Genomic DNA, 17,356 nt, shown 5'->3' with positions numbered 1-17,356 from the left:
AGTAAGAAAAACGGTTGTGCAGAAAAGAACAGGGATGCCCTACTTTTCCTCATGTGACAAACATCCTAACATTCATTCCTGCTGTGGGACATGAATCTTCTCACCAGAAAGCAAACATCCTCCTTCTATTTTTGAAGACTTTTGTTTTGAATAAACACATTTTGATCCGACATTATAACTAGGGTTCTCAAGCAATAGTACAAACAACAGTTATGTAACATGTACTCTTCACCTCAGAGTTTTTAATAAAGATTTTGTTGTATTGAGCTGCTACTAATGATTGATTAAGATTAAGATTAAGCATCTCTGCATCTAGACAGCATCTTCACTTTGATCTGTTCTGTTTCAGATTATTACCATATCACACTGCTTCTACAATTAATAGTTTACATTTCAGTTCCTGCTGATGAATGCCTTATTCAACAGATCAACCCTCTTGTTTCTATGAACCTTCTTATCTAGTAGCCGAATGTGTTTAAGTTTACTCTGACACCTTCCTTTGTGAATCTCACATCTTGTTTCAAAAGAAACTGTAAGCTCCCATCGGGGGGACCCATCAGAGTTTCTTGTCACAATCTACTGACAACCAAGTAAAAATAAAAACATGAAAGTCTTGAACCCAAAACACACTTCTTGAATATAAATCGATGTTATACTAACAGGTCGTAGTTTGCTCAGGCCTCCTTCAGGGGTGAATCTCAGAGGCTGAGGAAATCCTGGAGACACTGGACTCCTGCCAGAGCTTTGATCTACAAAGAGAGAGAGAGAGAGAGAGAGAGAGAGAGGAGGTTTTTATAAACTCACAGTAAAAAGCCACAATGACCTCTTCTCGATTACCTCAATTACACACTAACACTCTTTGTGTTGCATGTCTCTTACTGTGGGTGGATAGTGATCCCTTGTGTGACGAGGCAGGCGGTGGAGGTTTGTGTTCCCCGTTGAGTGCAGCAGAGGGAGAGCGTGGGAGAGGAGGCGGTGTGGAGGTCTCTGGGCTGGTGAAAGGGCTGATGGGAGGTTGGTCGTACAGTGGAAGAGGTGGCAGCGATGATGGCCACTTCAGGGAAGGCGAAATCTAGACAGAGGGACAGAAATACAGATAAACACGTTAGGAAACACACAATTCTAGTCAAAGACATGTACTGAGTTCACAAAAACTCTTTGAGTCTTTTTATGGCTTTAGTGGAGACAGTTCAGTGGATAGTCAGACATCGGGGAGACAGAGACTTGGGAATGATGTTGGAAAGAAGTCACAGGTCAGCTTTGAACCGGGGCCGCCCGCTTTGAGGACTACAGCTCCTTTACACAGGTTTACACAAACTAACCACTAGACCACCAGTGCCCCAGAGTTTCTGATTTTTTAACAGCTAAATGCTCCACTTTGCTCACTTCCATGGCTCTAGCTTCATATTGTTTTTGTATGATGTGGAGCACACAGTGAACACTGATTTTTCAGAGCTTTTTTTTTTATACTGAAGATGGCTGATTGATGCCACCAAATACACATATTTTAAGATGCTACCATTCTAAATGGAGCTGATTCATGAATGATTCATTGGAGGTTTGACTTTTGAAGCAATCCTTTTTACTTTAGTCGTTTCATCCATTGTCAAAACGTATTAGAGTAGATTTGAGGTTCGGGTCTAAACTTGGAACAAAAAAACATACTGTCAACGATACCCTACATAAAAAAAAGAAGGTTTACTCGTTCAAGGTGTGACTTTGCACAGCCAAGAAATTGTAGACACCAGGCGGATACAGATTCCTTACCGAACTTCCCTTAAAAAGAGTTTTAGATGTTAAGAATTGTTGGTATGTGTTGTGTCTGCAGGCATGTAGGAAGGGAGAGGCTGTTTCCTTCCTGTTTCTCCACCTCTAATAGGGCATCACTCTGTGCCAAAGATAAGACTTCTTTCTGTGATTGCAGTGTTTGGGCTTTATCAGGGAGCTGCAGGAACACGGCTTTTCTGATCTACTGTTTGTGAACTCTCCCTGCTGATAGATCTACAGCACAACACTCAAGAGAGTGAGGAGGGGTGGTGGCATAGTAGACTACACTCTATTCTGACGCACTGGATGTCTGTGTGTTACCTATGTGGGATTCATTTCTGTCCCTCCCCTCAAAATTAAATGCATCTTTCAGCAACTTTCAACTTAATTTGTGTGATATCAGTGACAGATATCCCTCTGCACCTGTGTCATACCTGTATGTCACCTGCCACTCCTCCACTGGTCTCCCCGTTCTCCGTGAAATCCTCCACCAGCACGGAGGGGAAGACGCCCACCCGTCCGTTGAGCTCCCCCTCCCAGAAGCCGTCGTCCGTCTGAGTGTCACGATTCAGCAGACGGATTACCGCTCCCTCCGCAAAGGAGAGCTCCTCGTCCGCCTGGCCCTCGTAATCGTAAAGTGCCCGGACATACATCGCTGAAGAGAGAAGAAGAACAAAGAGAGAGAGAGAGAGACAGAGAGTTATAAGATATGCATAGAGGGAATCATTATTCTAGGGGAAATGTAGCTCCTGTCTGCTTGGCCTTCATTGTCATAAAGAGAATGATGTACACTGCTGCAGAGAGGGAGATACAGAGAAGACTGAATAACATAACTGTAATAATAAGTGGGTGCCGTACTTTCCCAGTGAGCTTGGTCAGCGAGTTACGGTAGAGCAGACACATATCATGAGCTCTCTAGCTCAGAGAAAGAGAAATACTGTATTTTGTTCCTTTGGCATGTTCTTTTTCAGCTGCTTTGCTCACGTCTCTGCTTCTTAAACTTGCATACCAGGGGCAGAAAACCCCACACTTGCTTACTCTAATAACACCCATCTTTACAAAATAAACACTCAGCAGCTCCAGCAGAGCAGGAGAGACAAAAAGTGCTTAATCAGAGGCACATAATAACCTCATTAGGCAGGGAAAGAACTCATTTCCGTGGCACAACTTGAGCTAGCTTGTTTTTACTAAAACTCCCGCCGCGTGGTTTAATCATTTCAAAGAACAATTTACCACTTGCCTGGTTTACAGCGTACTCACTGTTAGTGTCTCCATTGACGCAGTTGGAGTGCAGCTCCGGTTCGGTGGAATTGGACGAGGTGTGTGATCGAGCATCGAGTGTGGCCAGAGACTGGAGCATGCTCAGCAGACTGTTGGAGGTCGGGAACTGCAGGTATTTCTCTGGGACGTAGCCCACTTGACCGGTCTTATTGCGGGCCTGGAGAACAACACAACACACACACACACACACACATACACACAATGCAAAGTGTGTTAGGAAAAGGCAGGGTTACAACATTAAGGGAAGGAGAAAAAACACACACACAAAAGGTGTGAAACAAAAGTCAGCAAGAATACAAAGCGCATGAAATAAATCTGTTTGTCGTTGCATCTGTACTGGTAATTAATACAGGTGTGTGTACGTGTATCAATGCACCTTGACCCAGTCCTCCATGTCTCCATCTTCAATGACCTCCAACATCTCTTTCTCATCGATGGTTAACTCATCTGGCTGAGAGGCCTGGGGGAGAGAGACAAATCAGCAGTGGAAGGGGCAGAAAGAGAGAGACAGAAAAAATGGTTCTCTTAAAAAATGTTTAAACATGACTTACAAGATATACAGTAGATATATAACACATAACATTCTGTAGATTCACATGTTGTATTCGTATTCTTTCTTTGGGCGAGATATTCAAACAGTAAGGCAAAGAAAATCTTATACAGGATAGATTTAACTGACTTTCTGAAAAAGTTGTGTCATTTCAGGACATACATGAATACATGCGAGCGTGTGACTATTGTGTGTTTTTGTCGAGCGAGTACCTGCAGACATTTGATACTTGCAGGTAACTGCAGAGGGTATCTTTTTTTTGTCAGTGTTTGTGTGTCGGTTAATACCTTGTACGAGTAGAGCACTTTGCAGGTCAGCGGGTAGTTCCGAAGGGTTCCCGAAGGACTGGAGCTGCTGTCGTCAAAAACCTCCATGTTCTCTTCACACTCCTCGCCTTCCTCACGCTCCAGGTCCACTGTGCCCTGTGACACACAAACACAAGCATTTCAATCACAAGTATTTGATGACTTTAACCTTTCAACTGGTAATGCACCAGAGTAAAAAGCCTCCGGTACTTCAGAAGTGAAAAGTTTGGTCAAAAGAATAAAGAAAAGAGGAATGACTTGAGCTCAGGTCGATCACCTTTTACTCATTACATCCAAAATACTTGTCTTTGTAGTTTGGCAAAACACTCGTAAAAAATATTTTTTTGCCATCTATATAACCTGCAATGTGTTTGTGTATCACTTCCTGTGTTGGCCTTGGCTACAGCTTGCTGTTAACCTCACTGTTCACCACTCCTACCTTTCACCCTGTTGCTGTGGTATCTTTCCCAACCTCTTCTTCCACCACCTCTTGAGCATTTGGTCACCAGTTGCTGTTACTTTAATCAAGAAACAGTAACCATTCTCTCCTCTACCAAGAGTCACTTTAATCCATAGCACATGCTTACCTTGTCTTCCTGCCTCAGTGTCTCTGTCCTGCTCAGTGTGGGTGCTAAAGCTTTTAGAGACAGGTGTCGAGAGAATAAGGTTTCATACGATCCAGACCCGCCCTCTTTTGTTCCCTGAGAATTTCACTGGCTTATATGAAGGTCATGTGATCGAGCTGGTAGAAAGATCCATCACACAGAGCAAGCTGAGCTGACCATAACAATAGTGTGCATGTGTTTGTGTGTGTGTGTGTGTGTGTGTGTGAGTGTGTTTATCCATCCCTAAGTCATTGTGTTTAGTCATCAGATTGCTGTTGACACGGTAAACTCTACACCAGCGCAGAAACAAAACAGGTGCGTGTTTTGTACGTGAGATTTATAAATCACATGTTGGTCTCTTAGACATAAGATTAAATTCTCTGGAGAACAAAAAAAAGAACCTTCAGGTGTTGTCCTCAGGTGTTCCCTTAAACACATTTTTACCAAAGCTCAACACTGAGGATGGTTACCAAAATGTCTGAAATCTAGAATACGTAAATATTTCTAAGTCTTAATAATAATAAAATCAGCCTTTTTCTGTTGATCAGCATATATACTGTAAGTTATGGTAAGTGAGCTGCATGCTAACAGGCTCCTAAAGACAATGTTATCATCTTGGTTTAGCCTGTTAGCATGCTAACATTTGTTAATAAGTACAAAAACAAAGCAAGGCTCACAATGATGGGCGTGTTGTTATTTCGATGGTTATTGGTCGAAACTCAAGCATTTCAAAATGTTTTAAAAGTGTCTCACTGGAGATCCTAGAGGAAACATCAGAAATCAACTAAATGTGTAATTCATCATCTGGGGAACATGGATGTTTGTAGATATGTCTGTAGATATGTCTGCAGCGGTCCATCAGATGGTTGATTATTTATTTCCGGTCGTGTAAACGCTGTACACATCTTTTGTTCCATTGCTGGAGTTTGTATGGGTTTTTTAAAAGTCACATACACTCAAATATAAAGTACAGTAGTTATGGCTTGATAGCAGCAGATGTACTCAGGCTTATTCCCTACAGATAACACACAATGATCCTGTTCTACCTGTGCAGTGAACTAAGATATATTGTAAACATCAAGTGATATAGACAAAGCATGAGAGATAACTTGGAGGCTTTGACAGAGCATGAATTGTCTTTTACGGTTTGTTGTGTTACGTCACTGTGATCCACTTCACTTCATTGATTTCAAAGAACGCTTCACTGCCACTGGGCCAATTCCATTTTATCCCTGAAGTTAAAGTGACCAGCATGAATTTCAGTAATTACCCATTAAAATATCAGAAAGAATACATCTCAGTGTGTGTACAGCCTGTGCAGACCTACAGAAGATTTTTATTGGTCCTGGAGGTAATAACTGTGAAAGTGATATTGTAATGAAGGCGGTGGCTGCCTGACAGACTCGAGGGGTTCTTGGCTTACAGTATTTCAAAGTCGTAATAATAAAGTTGAGTGGAATGGAGAGAGAGAGCTGGGGAAGGTTCCTGCTCTCGTGTGTTTCTGTGCTTATCTCAACACGCTTTCTTGATTCTGTCTCTGACCATCACTCACTTCTTTGCCTCCTGCGAATCAGTAAACTGCTGTTACAAGCCCTCCTACTCGTTTCCTCTCCTTCTTCGTTTCCTCTGTTATTTATAATCCTTACTTCTTTGCACTTGCTTTGGAGTGTACCGGCTCCAGTACACTCCAAATAAAACCAAAAGCTGATAAGTTTGAATCCTCAATGTGCCTCCTGGTCTGTTCTTCCTACCAGGTGGAGGAATATTCAGTAAGTCTAGTTTCCAATTGATTTGTCCTATAAATAAGGCATGACATAACCTACACAAGATAACACAAAACACACTATCAAAACCAGAAATTCTCTTAAATCAGCAATATGTTGGTTGGTAAAAAGGATTGGCCTGAGTCAAACATGTGTATACGGCAGAGTATATTCTCTGCAGTTTTTCCACAATGTGTCACCCCTTATTTAACTCCAACATTCTCACTCTCATGCTGCTCCCTCCACAACACACCACCTTTTCTTTTTCTAAGCTGACTCTCTCTCTCTTTATCTCTTTCTTCATTTGTTTTCTCTCATCACTCTCTTTATTCTCTGCACCCTCAAATATCCTTTCCTTTTATTATCGCTGACTAGATGCTGTTCCCCCTCATTCTACAGACTTTCTCTCACACCTCCTGTCTCTATCATCCCCCCCCCACCCCACCCCCACACTCTTTTTTTGGTGTTAGCTACATGCTGCATTACCATGTGAGCTGAGTGTCAAGTGCTTGCAATATAGCAGACAGACTATGTTTAGACCTGTTAACACACACACACACACACACACACACACACACACACACACACACACACACACACACAGACACACTCCTCTAATTATTCTCTCAGGAGATATAAAAATACCAGAAATACACATAAATGCACTAAAAACACAATGTGAATATATAATGGAAAGAATAGCTCATTCCAATAATACTTATTGGAATGAGCTATGGAGGTAGTGGGCAGTGTGTGACTTTTTAGCTTTGGTGTTTTTTTCTACCCATTTCTAGTCTTTTTGCTAAGCTAACTTTCTCTGAGCTTTGGCTGCACGTTTAGCATCATGAACTGTGAGTGTTGTCAATCAGCTCAACTAAATAATTTCCAGTGTCAGTTTTAGCTATTTTAAAAAAAGAAAAATATTCTACTACTGCCAGTAAAACCAAAAAAGGACGATGTGAACTACCTGTGGTCTATGCAGAAACACTTTTAGGTGATTAAAGAAATGCTTCCCTCAGGATTTGGATCTGTACTCAGTCTATCTTATTAAAGTAAGGGGTGATGATGAAAAAAAAACATTGAATTCTCAAAGACTACATCAGTATTCCAGCGGGGAAGTGGTGTGTTTTAAAAGGCTTCAACTGGAGTGACACATGATTAGGCAGCGGGGCTGAGGTCAATTATCCTGCAGTTTAAATCATTCAGGAAGTAATGTTTCAGGAGGAGTGTGTTCGAGCCGGGTGGTTTTCACTTATTATGATGTCATAAAGAAATAAAAATCTGTGATTATGAGTCAGAACCTGAGATTTAAAGTCTATTCTTGAGAGGGCTGAATCCAGTGCAGTGTTTTTAAAGGGCAGGAAGAAAAACGGTTATGAAGACACATGAGCCCATAGTAAATGTATGAGAGACACACAGTGACACTATTCAGTGGTCTGGTGGTTTTCATGTGAAGTGGGTAAAAGAAAGCCACCATGCATATAATAGCCATCAGTTACAACTGTTGAGGGGCGAAAAGAAACTATCCTACATCTGATTTCAAGTTTCAGATGAGCTTTTTCCAGCCAAGTTTGGAACTGTTGCGTCAACGGGCATGAACTTAAGAAATGTTGTTTTAATATAGTTTTCATATAGTTTATTTTATTTTCAAAGTTTTGTCTTCTCTTTACATCCAATGGTTTCAAATTTCATTAAAGGGTAACTAAACCCCAGAGTTTCGACTGAAGTGGATTTCCCCTGTAATTTAAAAAAAAAATGTATCAACATGGACAGGGCTGGGGGGATGTGGGGGAGGGGGGGGAGTTAAGACATGCCCACTGACTCCTTCATGCTGTCAACATCCGCCGCAACAACATATACAGACTATGCAACACACACAAACACATTAACTGATTAGCAAGTTTTTGAAGCCATGAGCGACGACTCAAGGAGCAGCAATGACACTTAAGCGACAGCAAAGCCGAGGACTTTCCTGCTCCTGAGTCTCCTGTGGGTCACGACCACGGCGGTCCAGAGCCGAATCAGTTTGAACTGTTAGCACAGGCAGCGACTGCTGAGAAGTGATTTTTTTAAAGGGTTTGGTGATGAAAGCTGGTACCACGTATGTCACCTGCCTCCAGATCAGCCAATAGAAAAATTCAATTGCAATAGCCGGTTTCAACCTGTAGAGGGTAGTCGCTATGCACATTTTTAGATTTGAACCCATTTAGTAAACAACACTACTTCATACCCGTACACAGGTTTTCAGCCGTAAAAAAAAAAGTGGTCTGGGGGTTTTGTTACTCTTTAATAAATGTTCTGTTTTTTTTGTCAACAGAACCATTTCGGATGCCTTGGCCAGAAAACAGCAACGCACGCACAGTGAGGGGAGGTGTCTCACCGACAGTGAGGGATCGTGGGAGGTGTAGCTGGCCCAACGTTCATTCTCCAACTCCTCCATCACCTACAGCATGCACAGAGAGAGTGAGTGGGGTTTATACACATGTTGCAAACAGACACACTCGCACAGATACGGCACAATATAAAACTGGAAGTCATGCATGAAATTATACTGAAAGGCTTGCATGTATGAATGCACTCACAAACATTTACCAGTCACACAAAGGGACAGGCTTACACACACACACACACACACACACACACACAGAATCTGTATAGGTTTTTATGTTCTCAAACACCCAGTGGTGAAACACACCTGGTTCATGGCGCTCTTAAGCCAGGTATCCACAGCAACCCCCACCTGGCGCAGAAGGTCCAAGCGAGCCTCAGCTTTTAGCTTTATTGTCTTTGGAGAAAGAGAGGGGGAGGTGAAGACAAACATATAAGTATCAGTTTTTCTTAAATCAGTCTGTAAAAGAACATTTTTTTTCCTGTACTTTTATTCAAACAGGGACCTATGGACACCAAAGTAGCTCTTTTTCTGACAGAGTCACTGTGCCAAACGAGCCGTAACCAGCCTTGATACTAAGACGACAATGGTTGCAGTTAATTTGGTCCTAAGACTGCAAAAGTTTCAGCTGGGGTTAGCTGTCTTTATACTCAATAAACCATTCAGTCATGATGCTGAAACAAGACAAGTAGCCAAAATAATCCATCTATTATCTTTAACGCTTGTCCCACTGGGAGCTGTCACTGGGGGAGTGACACCCTGCACTGGTTGTCAGTTATTCACAGCGCTGACATACAAACAGCCAGTCACACTCACATTCAGGAGTCATCAACTAACGAGCACGTCTTTAGACTGTAGAAGGAAGAAGAAGCACCCGGAGGGAACCCATCCATGCACCCAGAGAACATGCAGCCTTCACACAGAAAGGCTCCTGTCCTTCTTGCTACAGTGCTAACAATTGTACCACCGTGCAGTCTGGCCATAATAATACCTAAGGTGATACCAGACACCACTAGATACAGAAAGCACAGGGCTTGCGAGGTGTGAGAATTACCGTAAATGGGATCGCAAAAAGTGAAGTTTAAAATAGACATGTAAAAGGGTGCATATAAGGTATAACACACAGTTTCTATGTCTACACAATATCAGTTTTGCAAATGTCCCACATGAATCCAAAAACCATTGTTTTACCACTTTATTAGCACCCAATTCATCTAAGGGTAGCTGATGACTAGCTTGATCTTCGTTGACCATCAAATGGTGAAAAAGCCAGAGTATCGTACTTTTTTTTTATTGCCCTTATCCAATAGGTAAAATATACACGTTCTGAGTGAGAAAGCATTGCTTGTTTACATATAATACCTCTCAAGTAATGACGCATCTCTCTATAATGCTATTGCACATTATAGGCATTCTTTAAATCAAATCTTATTCAGACAACAGTTTCATTTATTACCATTATTAGGCCTTTGAGTTGTTTTATATCACATGCAGCTTCATTCAAATGGTTCATTGTTGAAACTTGCTGTACTTTCTTTGGGGAGCTGTGAACACTGGACATGCAGTGTTCTTTCCCCAATGAGACAATATGATGATTAGGCTATAACCACCAGTGGGGGAAACCCCTGAGATTAAACGTTCAATCTGTCTCGCCTCTTCAACTCTCTTTCATCTTTGTTCCTCTCTTCTTCTTTTTTTCCCTACTCTCTCATCATTTTCATCAATTTCCCTTCCCATTACCCTCTTCTCTCCTTTCTCCCTGATGCTGACGGAGCACATTGGTAGATTATAGCTCCATCTCACCAAGGTAAAGACACTGTGAAGACAAACTTTTTCAGCTCGGATCAGTAACGACTTCGTAAGTGCCTCCATTTTTATTCCTTCAGGTTGAAGGCACCTAAAAAGGCTGTTGTTGTCTGGCCATAAAAAAAAGGCATAAAGAGCTGAGGAATTCCAAACAACAGCCATCACACAGTCACCCATCTAAGCAGCTGAACACACTTCAGTTTAATCAATTCAATAAGCAGCCGGTGGTGTGAAAACGGATCACTGGTAGATGGACTGTAAAACCTCTGACTGACAGAGGCAGCACTATTCGCTAAAACAGACAGAAAGACAGACGAAGAGACAGACAGGTACAGACATGCTGCAGGAAGAAAACATAGATTATTTTCTACCATGGACACATCTTTTCTTTCTTTTTTTACCCAGACTCCCCTGTACGCTGACATTAGATGTTTTAGTCCATTAGATGAGGTGCCCATGGGGATTTTTTTTGGGCAGCTCAAAGGATAACAGCTGACCTTGAAGGGAACACCAAGGTCACACACACTGTGTAACATCCATTTGAAAAGAAAAGTTAAAAGATTATAAAACAGCTCCATGCTGTGTGTTAGGTACTGCTATGTCAAATATGTAACTGGTGTTTTAACAGCACAGTTTCAATAAGTGCCCTGGGTTTTAATAGCCCATAATATGCTCCATACCCCCCCCCCCCCCCCCCCCCCAGAGAATACCATGCCAACACTAAACAACATTGCTTAGATTATGAATGAATTTTCAAATTCTTATTAGTTTCTTTGTTGCCTGTGCTGCATTGTGTCCTGGAGCAAATTCTTGTCTCTAAGTCGATGCATCGTCTGTCTGCAGGATTTTGATGCTTCGTGTAAATGAGGCCAGTTTGTCTGCAGCAACAGCCTTCAACAGCTCATTAGTATGGAGACAGCCTCGACTGCTGTCCCTCTCTCATCCTCGAAGAACTTTTTTAGAAGAGAACAGCAGCAGAGAAGAGGCTGATCGTCAACACATATCAATGCTGCTGTGAAAGTGTCCTCAAGATACTGTTTCTAAAAAACAAAAGGGCTCTATCTACAAAGACAACTTTAAGTGTGTTTTTCAGTTTTATAAAAATTAAAAAAGAAAATTCTTATTATTTAATAGTTCTAATTATTTGAATTCAGTTTCTAATTCATCTGCAGGATGTTCAGTGAAAATATCCCCATCTCTCAGTGAAAATCAATTAGCAATTGTTAGAAGTGATTCAACTAGAGTGAAAAGAAAATGAGATGATTTAAATAGTATGTCCTACAGATAATACCGTGTGCATTAAGCATTTTCTCATCTTGATCTTCAATGCCGTTTGCTTTATTAATATCAAAGGCTCCAGTAGAGCTCACAGTGCTAGTCTACCATTCAACTTCACTTAGTCATGGTAATATAGATTTTAGTATCCATATCATTAAAGTAGTTCAACAGCATTGTTAAAGCAAGTCACTTTAGGATACTGTGTTGTATCAATCATTCAGGAAAAAAAGCATCTAGAGAGAGCGCACAATAACACGACTATCAATTTAAGTCTTTCTATATTCAACATTTAACACTTTGCGACACTGTAAAATCAATTCAAAGGTATGAAATAAATACACTGTTGTTTTTCTTATAGTTTTGTTCTTCTTTTTCCTTTATCGTTGGCAAAAACAAAACAATACATGTCCTAATAGCAGTGAAAGCACCTGAAGTCTAGGTTTTGTACTGCAAATAAAAACTTCTTTGACCATATTTCAAGACATAAAATGCCATCGTTCTCTTCAGCCATAACAGCATGAACATAATCCAGTCCAAAGAACTTTTGTGTTTTGTTGTGTGCATTAATTCAAACACCTCCCTGTCCTTAATAATGTATATCTTTAAGGAACAAACCACGAGTCTCATAAACAGGTCTACAAGTTCTTAAAAAGAAAGATTCAAAGCGTTGATGTTTATGCTCCCGACTACTTGCGCCCATAAAATATCTAGGGGAAGAGTTGTGGGAAGAGACCGGAAACCTGCTGACTTTACTTTAACTCCAGTAAGAATATCAAATGAGAGGCCTGGGTGAATTTAAGCGCCTCTTGAAAGTAGATAAAACCTGAATCTGCAGTTAACAGTGATCACATTTTTGTCACCGACATCTCATCGACTTTGAACATTGATTTTGAAACCTGCTTGGCCCTTTAAGCATTTAAGATGTTCTCACAAGAAAATTATGCAATTTATGAAAAATCAGTAAAGGAGACCAAGTCTTTTTTTACCGGCTGTAGCAACCCTCTGTACTTTAGCTTTAAATGCTTATCAGAAAATTGAGATTTACTGTGTATGCTTTTGTTTTCACTTCAAATATTTCATTCTTAATACAGGCCTAGCTTAATTTTTTCTATCTAGCACGGTGTTGAAATCGCTGCAGCGAGATGTGTATAAGACAAAGTTGGGATATAATGTAAAAAAGAAAAGGATATTATCCGGATAATGCTGTAGTCAAACAGGGTCTTTTGTACTGCTTCACCTCCTCTTTAAAATTCTCTGATAAGAGCTCTGTGATGAAGCCATTTGTTACAAATGAGCTCATAAAATATTCATCTTCTTCTTCTTACTCAAGGTAATGCTGGAGAGGAAGAGCAAAGAGTATCAGATGGATGCTGTGGGAGTGGAGAGAGGATAGGAGAGGGTGTGGTGTGAAGAAAAAAAAGGTGGTAAGGTCACATGAACTTTGCAATGAAAAGACACACTATGTATTCTTGGAGAAAGTGAGATCACAGGCTTGTGATAGTGTTGCTCAAATATTTTTGTAAATCACACTGAAATACCAACATAATTACGTATGAAAATAAGTTCACTTAGATATGATATATTTAAACAACATTTGCAAAAAGTAAATGATCAAAAGGAGATTCATTTCACAGTGCTCACACAGCGGGTGAAACAATTGTTTTTTGACCAAACCTGACAGCAGAGGGTGCCAGATATATGAAAGCCTGATGATAATGGAAGTAGAGAGAGAGAGGGAGATAGAGAGAGAGAGAGGCTGCATTAGGAAAAGAATGAGTTCAACAAAGATTGATGAGAATTAAATGTAAAGAGCAGTGATATAAAAGCAAAGCAGCTATGTTACAGACTTTTTTTTCTTTTTTTAAATGAGAAACACAGTTGACATGAGAAAGGATGATCCAATGAATCCTTTCAGTGTGTGAAAGGTTTAATCTGTGAGGATCAATGCATCAGTGATAGATATCTCTGTGTGAAGAGAGGTGCAGCCAGGCAAAGAGAGGGAAGATGAACAGAAGATGACAAAGAGGCCTTAGGTTAGGGGAGAAAGAGCTTCAAGTGTAAGATATCTCCCAAAAAAATCGAGTCAGAGTTTTAAATCAATAAACCGACATGAGCTGTAAAACAGATTTACCGCTGAAGAAATGTGTTTAAATCTACAACTGACAAGAGTGCAGCAGAGCCACACACAGCAGGGGGGTTCATGGGGTTTTTTTGGGGATAAGAATAAACAAAATAACATGAATGGTTTGACATCTTTCCTGCACTCTAAAAGGTGTATTGATCGATGTTTGTTAATTGCACCCTGCTGCCTCAGCGGACATGAGCAGGGCTGCATGCCAATGCTGCCGTTAGCTTTTTAAATGTTTACCAAATAATTAGTCAATCAGCCCAAACAGTGCTGGGAAGAGGAAATGTGGGACGGGTTGAGAATTTGATGTTGTTGCTGCCACAGAGAGTGTGTTTGCTCAGCTCATGCTGCAATGATTTTACAGCAGGAAACTAAGTAAAGGAAAAACATTTGCTATTGTTTCTCTGTTTGCAGCGACAGGCCACTCCGGCACTTTGAGAGGAAACAGGGATGATTGAAATGTTTTCTATTAGCTTAATATTTTGGGTTGACATAGGTCATGGTTGCTTTTGTTACATGTTTTTTTATGTTAGACAGGACTCTTCAATCTACCACAATTCATACAGAAAAGATAATAATAACTTTCATGTAGACTAGGTGTGCCGTTGTGAATTTGTGTTCCCTTGAATATTCAGGTTTGTTTGATGAAAGTTTGTCGGAAAAGAAACATGCGTCTCTTAATTCATAAAGAGAGGAGGCATCAATCCACCCCTTCCCAATAAATGATGTATCCTGTGCATGGTATCAAAAGGATATCCTGCAAACATTTGTGGACTCTAAGAGGAGAAAGAAGAATCAATTTGACCATAGAGAGAACATGCATACTATTAATAGAGAAAGAAATGTGGACTGACCTCAGCTTTCCGCATGCTTTCTTTGGTGTCTTCTATCTTCAGCTCCAGATCCAGCCTGCCCTGCTCTGTGGGGGGCAGGCCGTGGCTCTCACACTCCTCCAAACACTTCAAACCAAACATGCAAACACTTGATTAGAAATAGCGTAGGTGGGTTACTGTATATGACACATATATGCATGTGTGTGTGTTTCAATCTTACTCTCTTGTAATGAATGATATTCTTGTGTTCTCGTGCCACTCTGGTTGCCCATTTCCTGGCCTCCTTGTTCAGGCTGTGCTCCTCTGTCGTCCCCGTCTCTGACTCCAGCTGACGACTCTAATAAAGCCAAAAACAAACACACACACACACAGGCAGACATCAGCATGGCAGACAAACATACTCAAGGGGAAACACAAGAACATTGTCGACAATAACACAAGGTGTGTGATATGCAGAAGCTGTTAATGAAGCTAAAGATAGTGTGAGAGAAAGATTGTTTTCTTCTCACATAATGAATACAGCATGTGACGCTCTATTGTTATCATCTGGGAGAGAATTGGCTGCTATTAAAACCACATGTGAAGAAGCATGAGTGCGCAAATATATATATGTACTTGAGTGTGTTTCTATGTTTAGTGAGGGAGCAGAAAGTGAATGGCAACAGTCCTGTCTAATGTTTTTTTTATACTCAAAACTGTTACTTTATCATCGCTATAATGTGCACTAACTCACAACAATGGTAGAATTTTCTTTTTTCTGTCAAGGGTGTTTAAAAATCACAACTAAGCATGAGTACATGGGTGTCACAGAGATGCTTTTCTCCTCAGAAGTGAGGAAGTATTGCCTGTTTCATGTTGGAGATATCTGCATGTCCTTTTTTTTTGCATTATTTACTGGGCTGAACTAAGAACACAATCAAATTCCTTTCAATATCAACGAGCCCTGAAGAGTCACACAGGCCAAGGCAGTGTCAAATTCACACAGAGTGATTAACGTTGCTTAATTCATCATGAATATTTAATTCTAGAAAGAAACGAGCGGTACAGCCGAGTGTTCATGGCTTTAAAGGAACAGCCGTTTTTTTTTTGTGAAACTTCGGTTCAGGGTTGTCACATTGAGACTTTATGAATAGGACAGAACACAAAGAAGGATGATTTCCATGCACCTGATATGATTATCTGTCTAATGTGTTGTGATGACACTGCTTCATGAAAGTGGAAAGACATCCTTGCTCTCCTTTCATTTTATCATCTTTATAAAGCTCTCTCTCTTTCTTTTTCTCTCTTTTTCTGAATCATTTAATTTAACCACCATACCTTTACTTAAGGTAATCTAAAATCGAATAAAAAAAGCTATTAAAGGAAGAATGTGCGACTTTTTGATCCAGTAGATGTCGCCCTTAAACACCAGCATGAAACCAAAACAAACTGCTGTTTGGCCACACCTCCGCTCTCCTGCAGCGTCACACCTCCAACCCCCCTCCACTCGCGTTCACAAGAAGGAGTTATCAAATAGAACGCATTATAATTAAGCACCTTTAAGCACAAGCGGCGGACAAAATTGTCCTTTGCTTGAGCTGCAATTGCCTGTGTCCTGCATTGTTGTGTTAGGCTAATGTTAGCACACTTTAGTTAGCTCGTAGCTTCATATTGCACATAAATTGACACGGAATGACCGTGATAAAAAGACACTTATGTTACATCCAAATAAGCAGTGAGTAGACTATGTTATCTTCTTTTGTCTATTCCTTGACTAAACCAGCTTTATTCACAAGGCCGTCCCATCCATGTAAACAGGATGTAAACACAGCCTGACAACAATACAGCTGGCGGGACTCAAACTTCTCACTCACTGTAGACAGTCATGACTCAGAGAGACATTTAGCATATACTTGTTTTCTGCTGTATTTATGTGTAAAATGTCGCACATTCTTCCTTTAACATCCCTCTCTTCTTGGAGAGATTTTCATAGTTTCGGTGAATTCTAAAAAACACCATTTCTTGGCAATCATGTTTTAAAGTTAGCAACAGAAAAAAATCAGTGTAGCAAATATTCATGCAGGAAAAGCCTTTCTAATAAACCAACATGAGTCTCTGCATGTCCATTCATTCATTTTCACTGAGAGGCTGGAGTTCCCATATTCTGATATTAAAAGTGTTTTCGCCTCACTAACTGACACAGTATTTTAATTGCATGGTTTCCATGCACATCCCATCTATTAATTATGTGCTGCTTCAGTAACAGGAGGGCATAAATCTAGCTAAGTATAGGTGTGAAACTAAGAGTATTACATGGGAGATTTAGAGCTTAATTATGCTCAGGCGAGGGAGTATGGTGGGGAGGTAAAGCAGGGAGGCAGAAAAACTAGATTTAAACGGTGGCTCTAAACAGACATGTCAGGGAGGGAGCTCAACTCATTTCAGCCTAGATAGTTTATTTGTGTACTATTACTAGAGTAAACACAGTAAATAAGAGATGGTTTAAAGTGGTCTGCAAGTGTGTACATGTTGGGGGAAATGTGAAAATGGACATACTTCTTGAAACAGCTGCCAGGCTGGTTAAGTGTGAGCATACTGTATATAAAGGACATTAAGTAACAAGATGCAATAAAGATGTCAAACTATATTTTTAATAGCAATGATCATGATGG

General features: G+C 40.6%; 1 protein-coding gene across 3 annotated transcripts in view; it reads right to left on the bottom strand.

The window, feature by feature from the left end:
- The window catches only part of LOC132980338 (F-BAR and double SH3 domains protein 2-like), a 61,227-nt gene that overhangs the window by 3,945 nt on the left and 39,926 nt on the right, over window positions 1-17,356 (bottom strand). For 2 of the 3 annotated variants that reach the window (XM_061046414.1, XM_061046416.1), the window contains 10 exons: window positions 14,926-15,042; window positions 14,727-14,831; window positions 8,967-9,056; window positions 8,652-8,714; window positions 3,886-4,020; window positions 3,425-3,508; window positions 3,028-3,205; window positions 2,202-2,422; window positions 880-1,072; window positions 661-749 (listed from right to left, as the gene is read on the bottom strand). In XM_061046414.1, coding sequence (XP_060902397.1) covers window positions 661-749; window positions 880-1,072; window positions 2,202-2,422; window positions 3,028-3,205; window positions 3,425-3,508; window positions 3,886-4,020; window positions 8,652-8,714; window positions 8,967-9,056; window positions 14,727-14,831; window positions 14,926-15,042 — 1,275 coding nt within the window. The remainder of the gene's footprint in view (window positions 1-660; window positions 750-879; window positions 1,073-2,201; window positions 2,423-3,027; window positions 3,206-3,424; window positions 3,509-3,885; window positions 4,021-8,651; window positions 8,715-8,966; window positions 9,057-14,726; window positions 14,832-14,925; window positions 15,043-17,356) is intronic. The other variant, XM_061046415.1, reaches the window with a different exon arrangement.

Source organism: Labrus mixtus, chromosome 9 (genome assembly GCF_963584025.1).
Source record: "Labrus mixtus chromosome 9, fLabMix1.1, whole genome shotgun sequence".
Classification (NCBI taxonomy): Eukaryota; Metazoa; Chordata; class Actinopteri; order Labriformes; family Labridae; genus Labrus; species Labrus mixtus.
The sequence above is the reverse complement of the archived record's forward strand: the minus strand, read 5'-3'. Positions and strand labels throughout refer to the sequence as shown.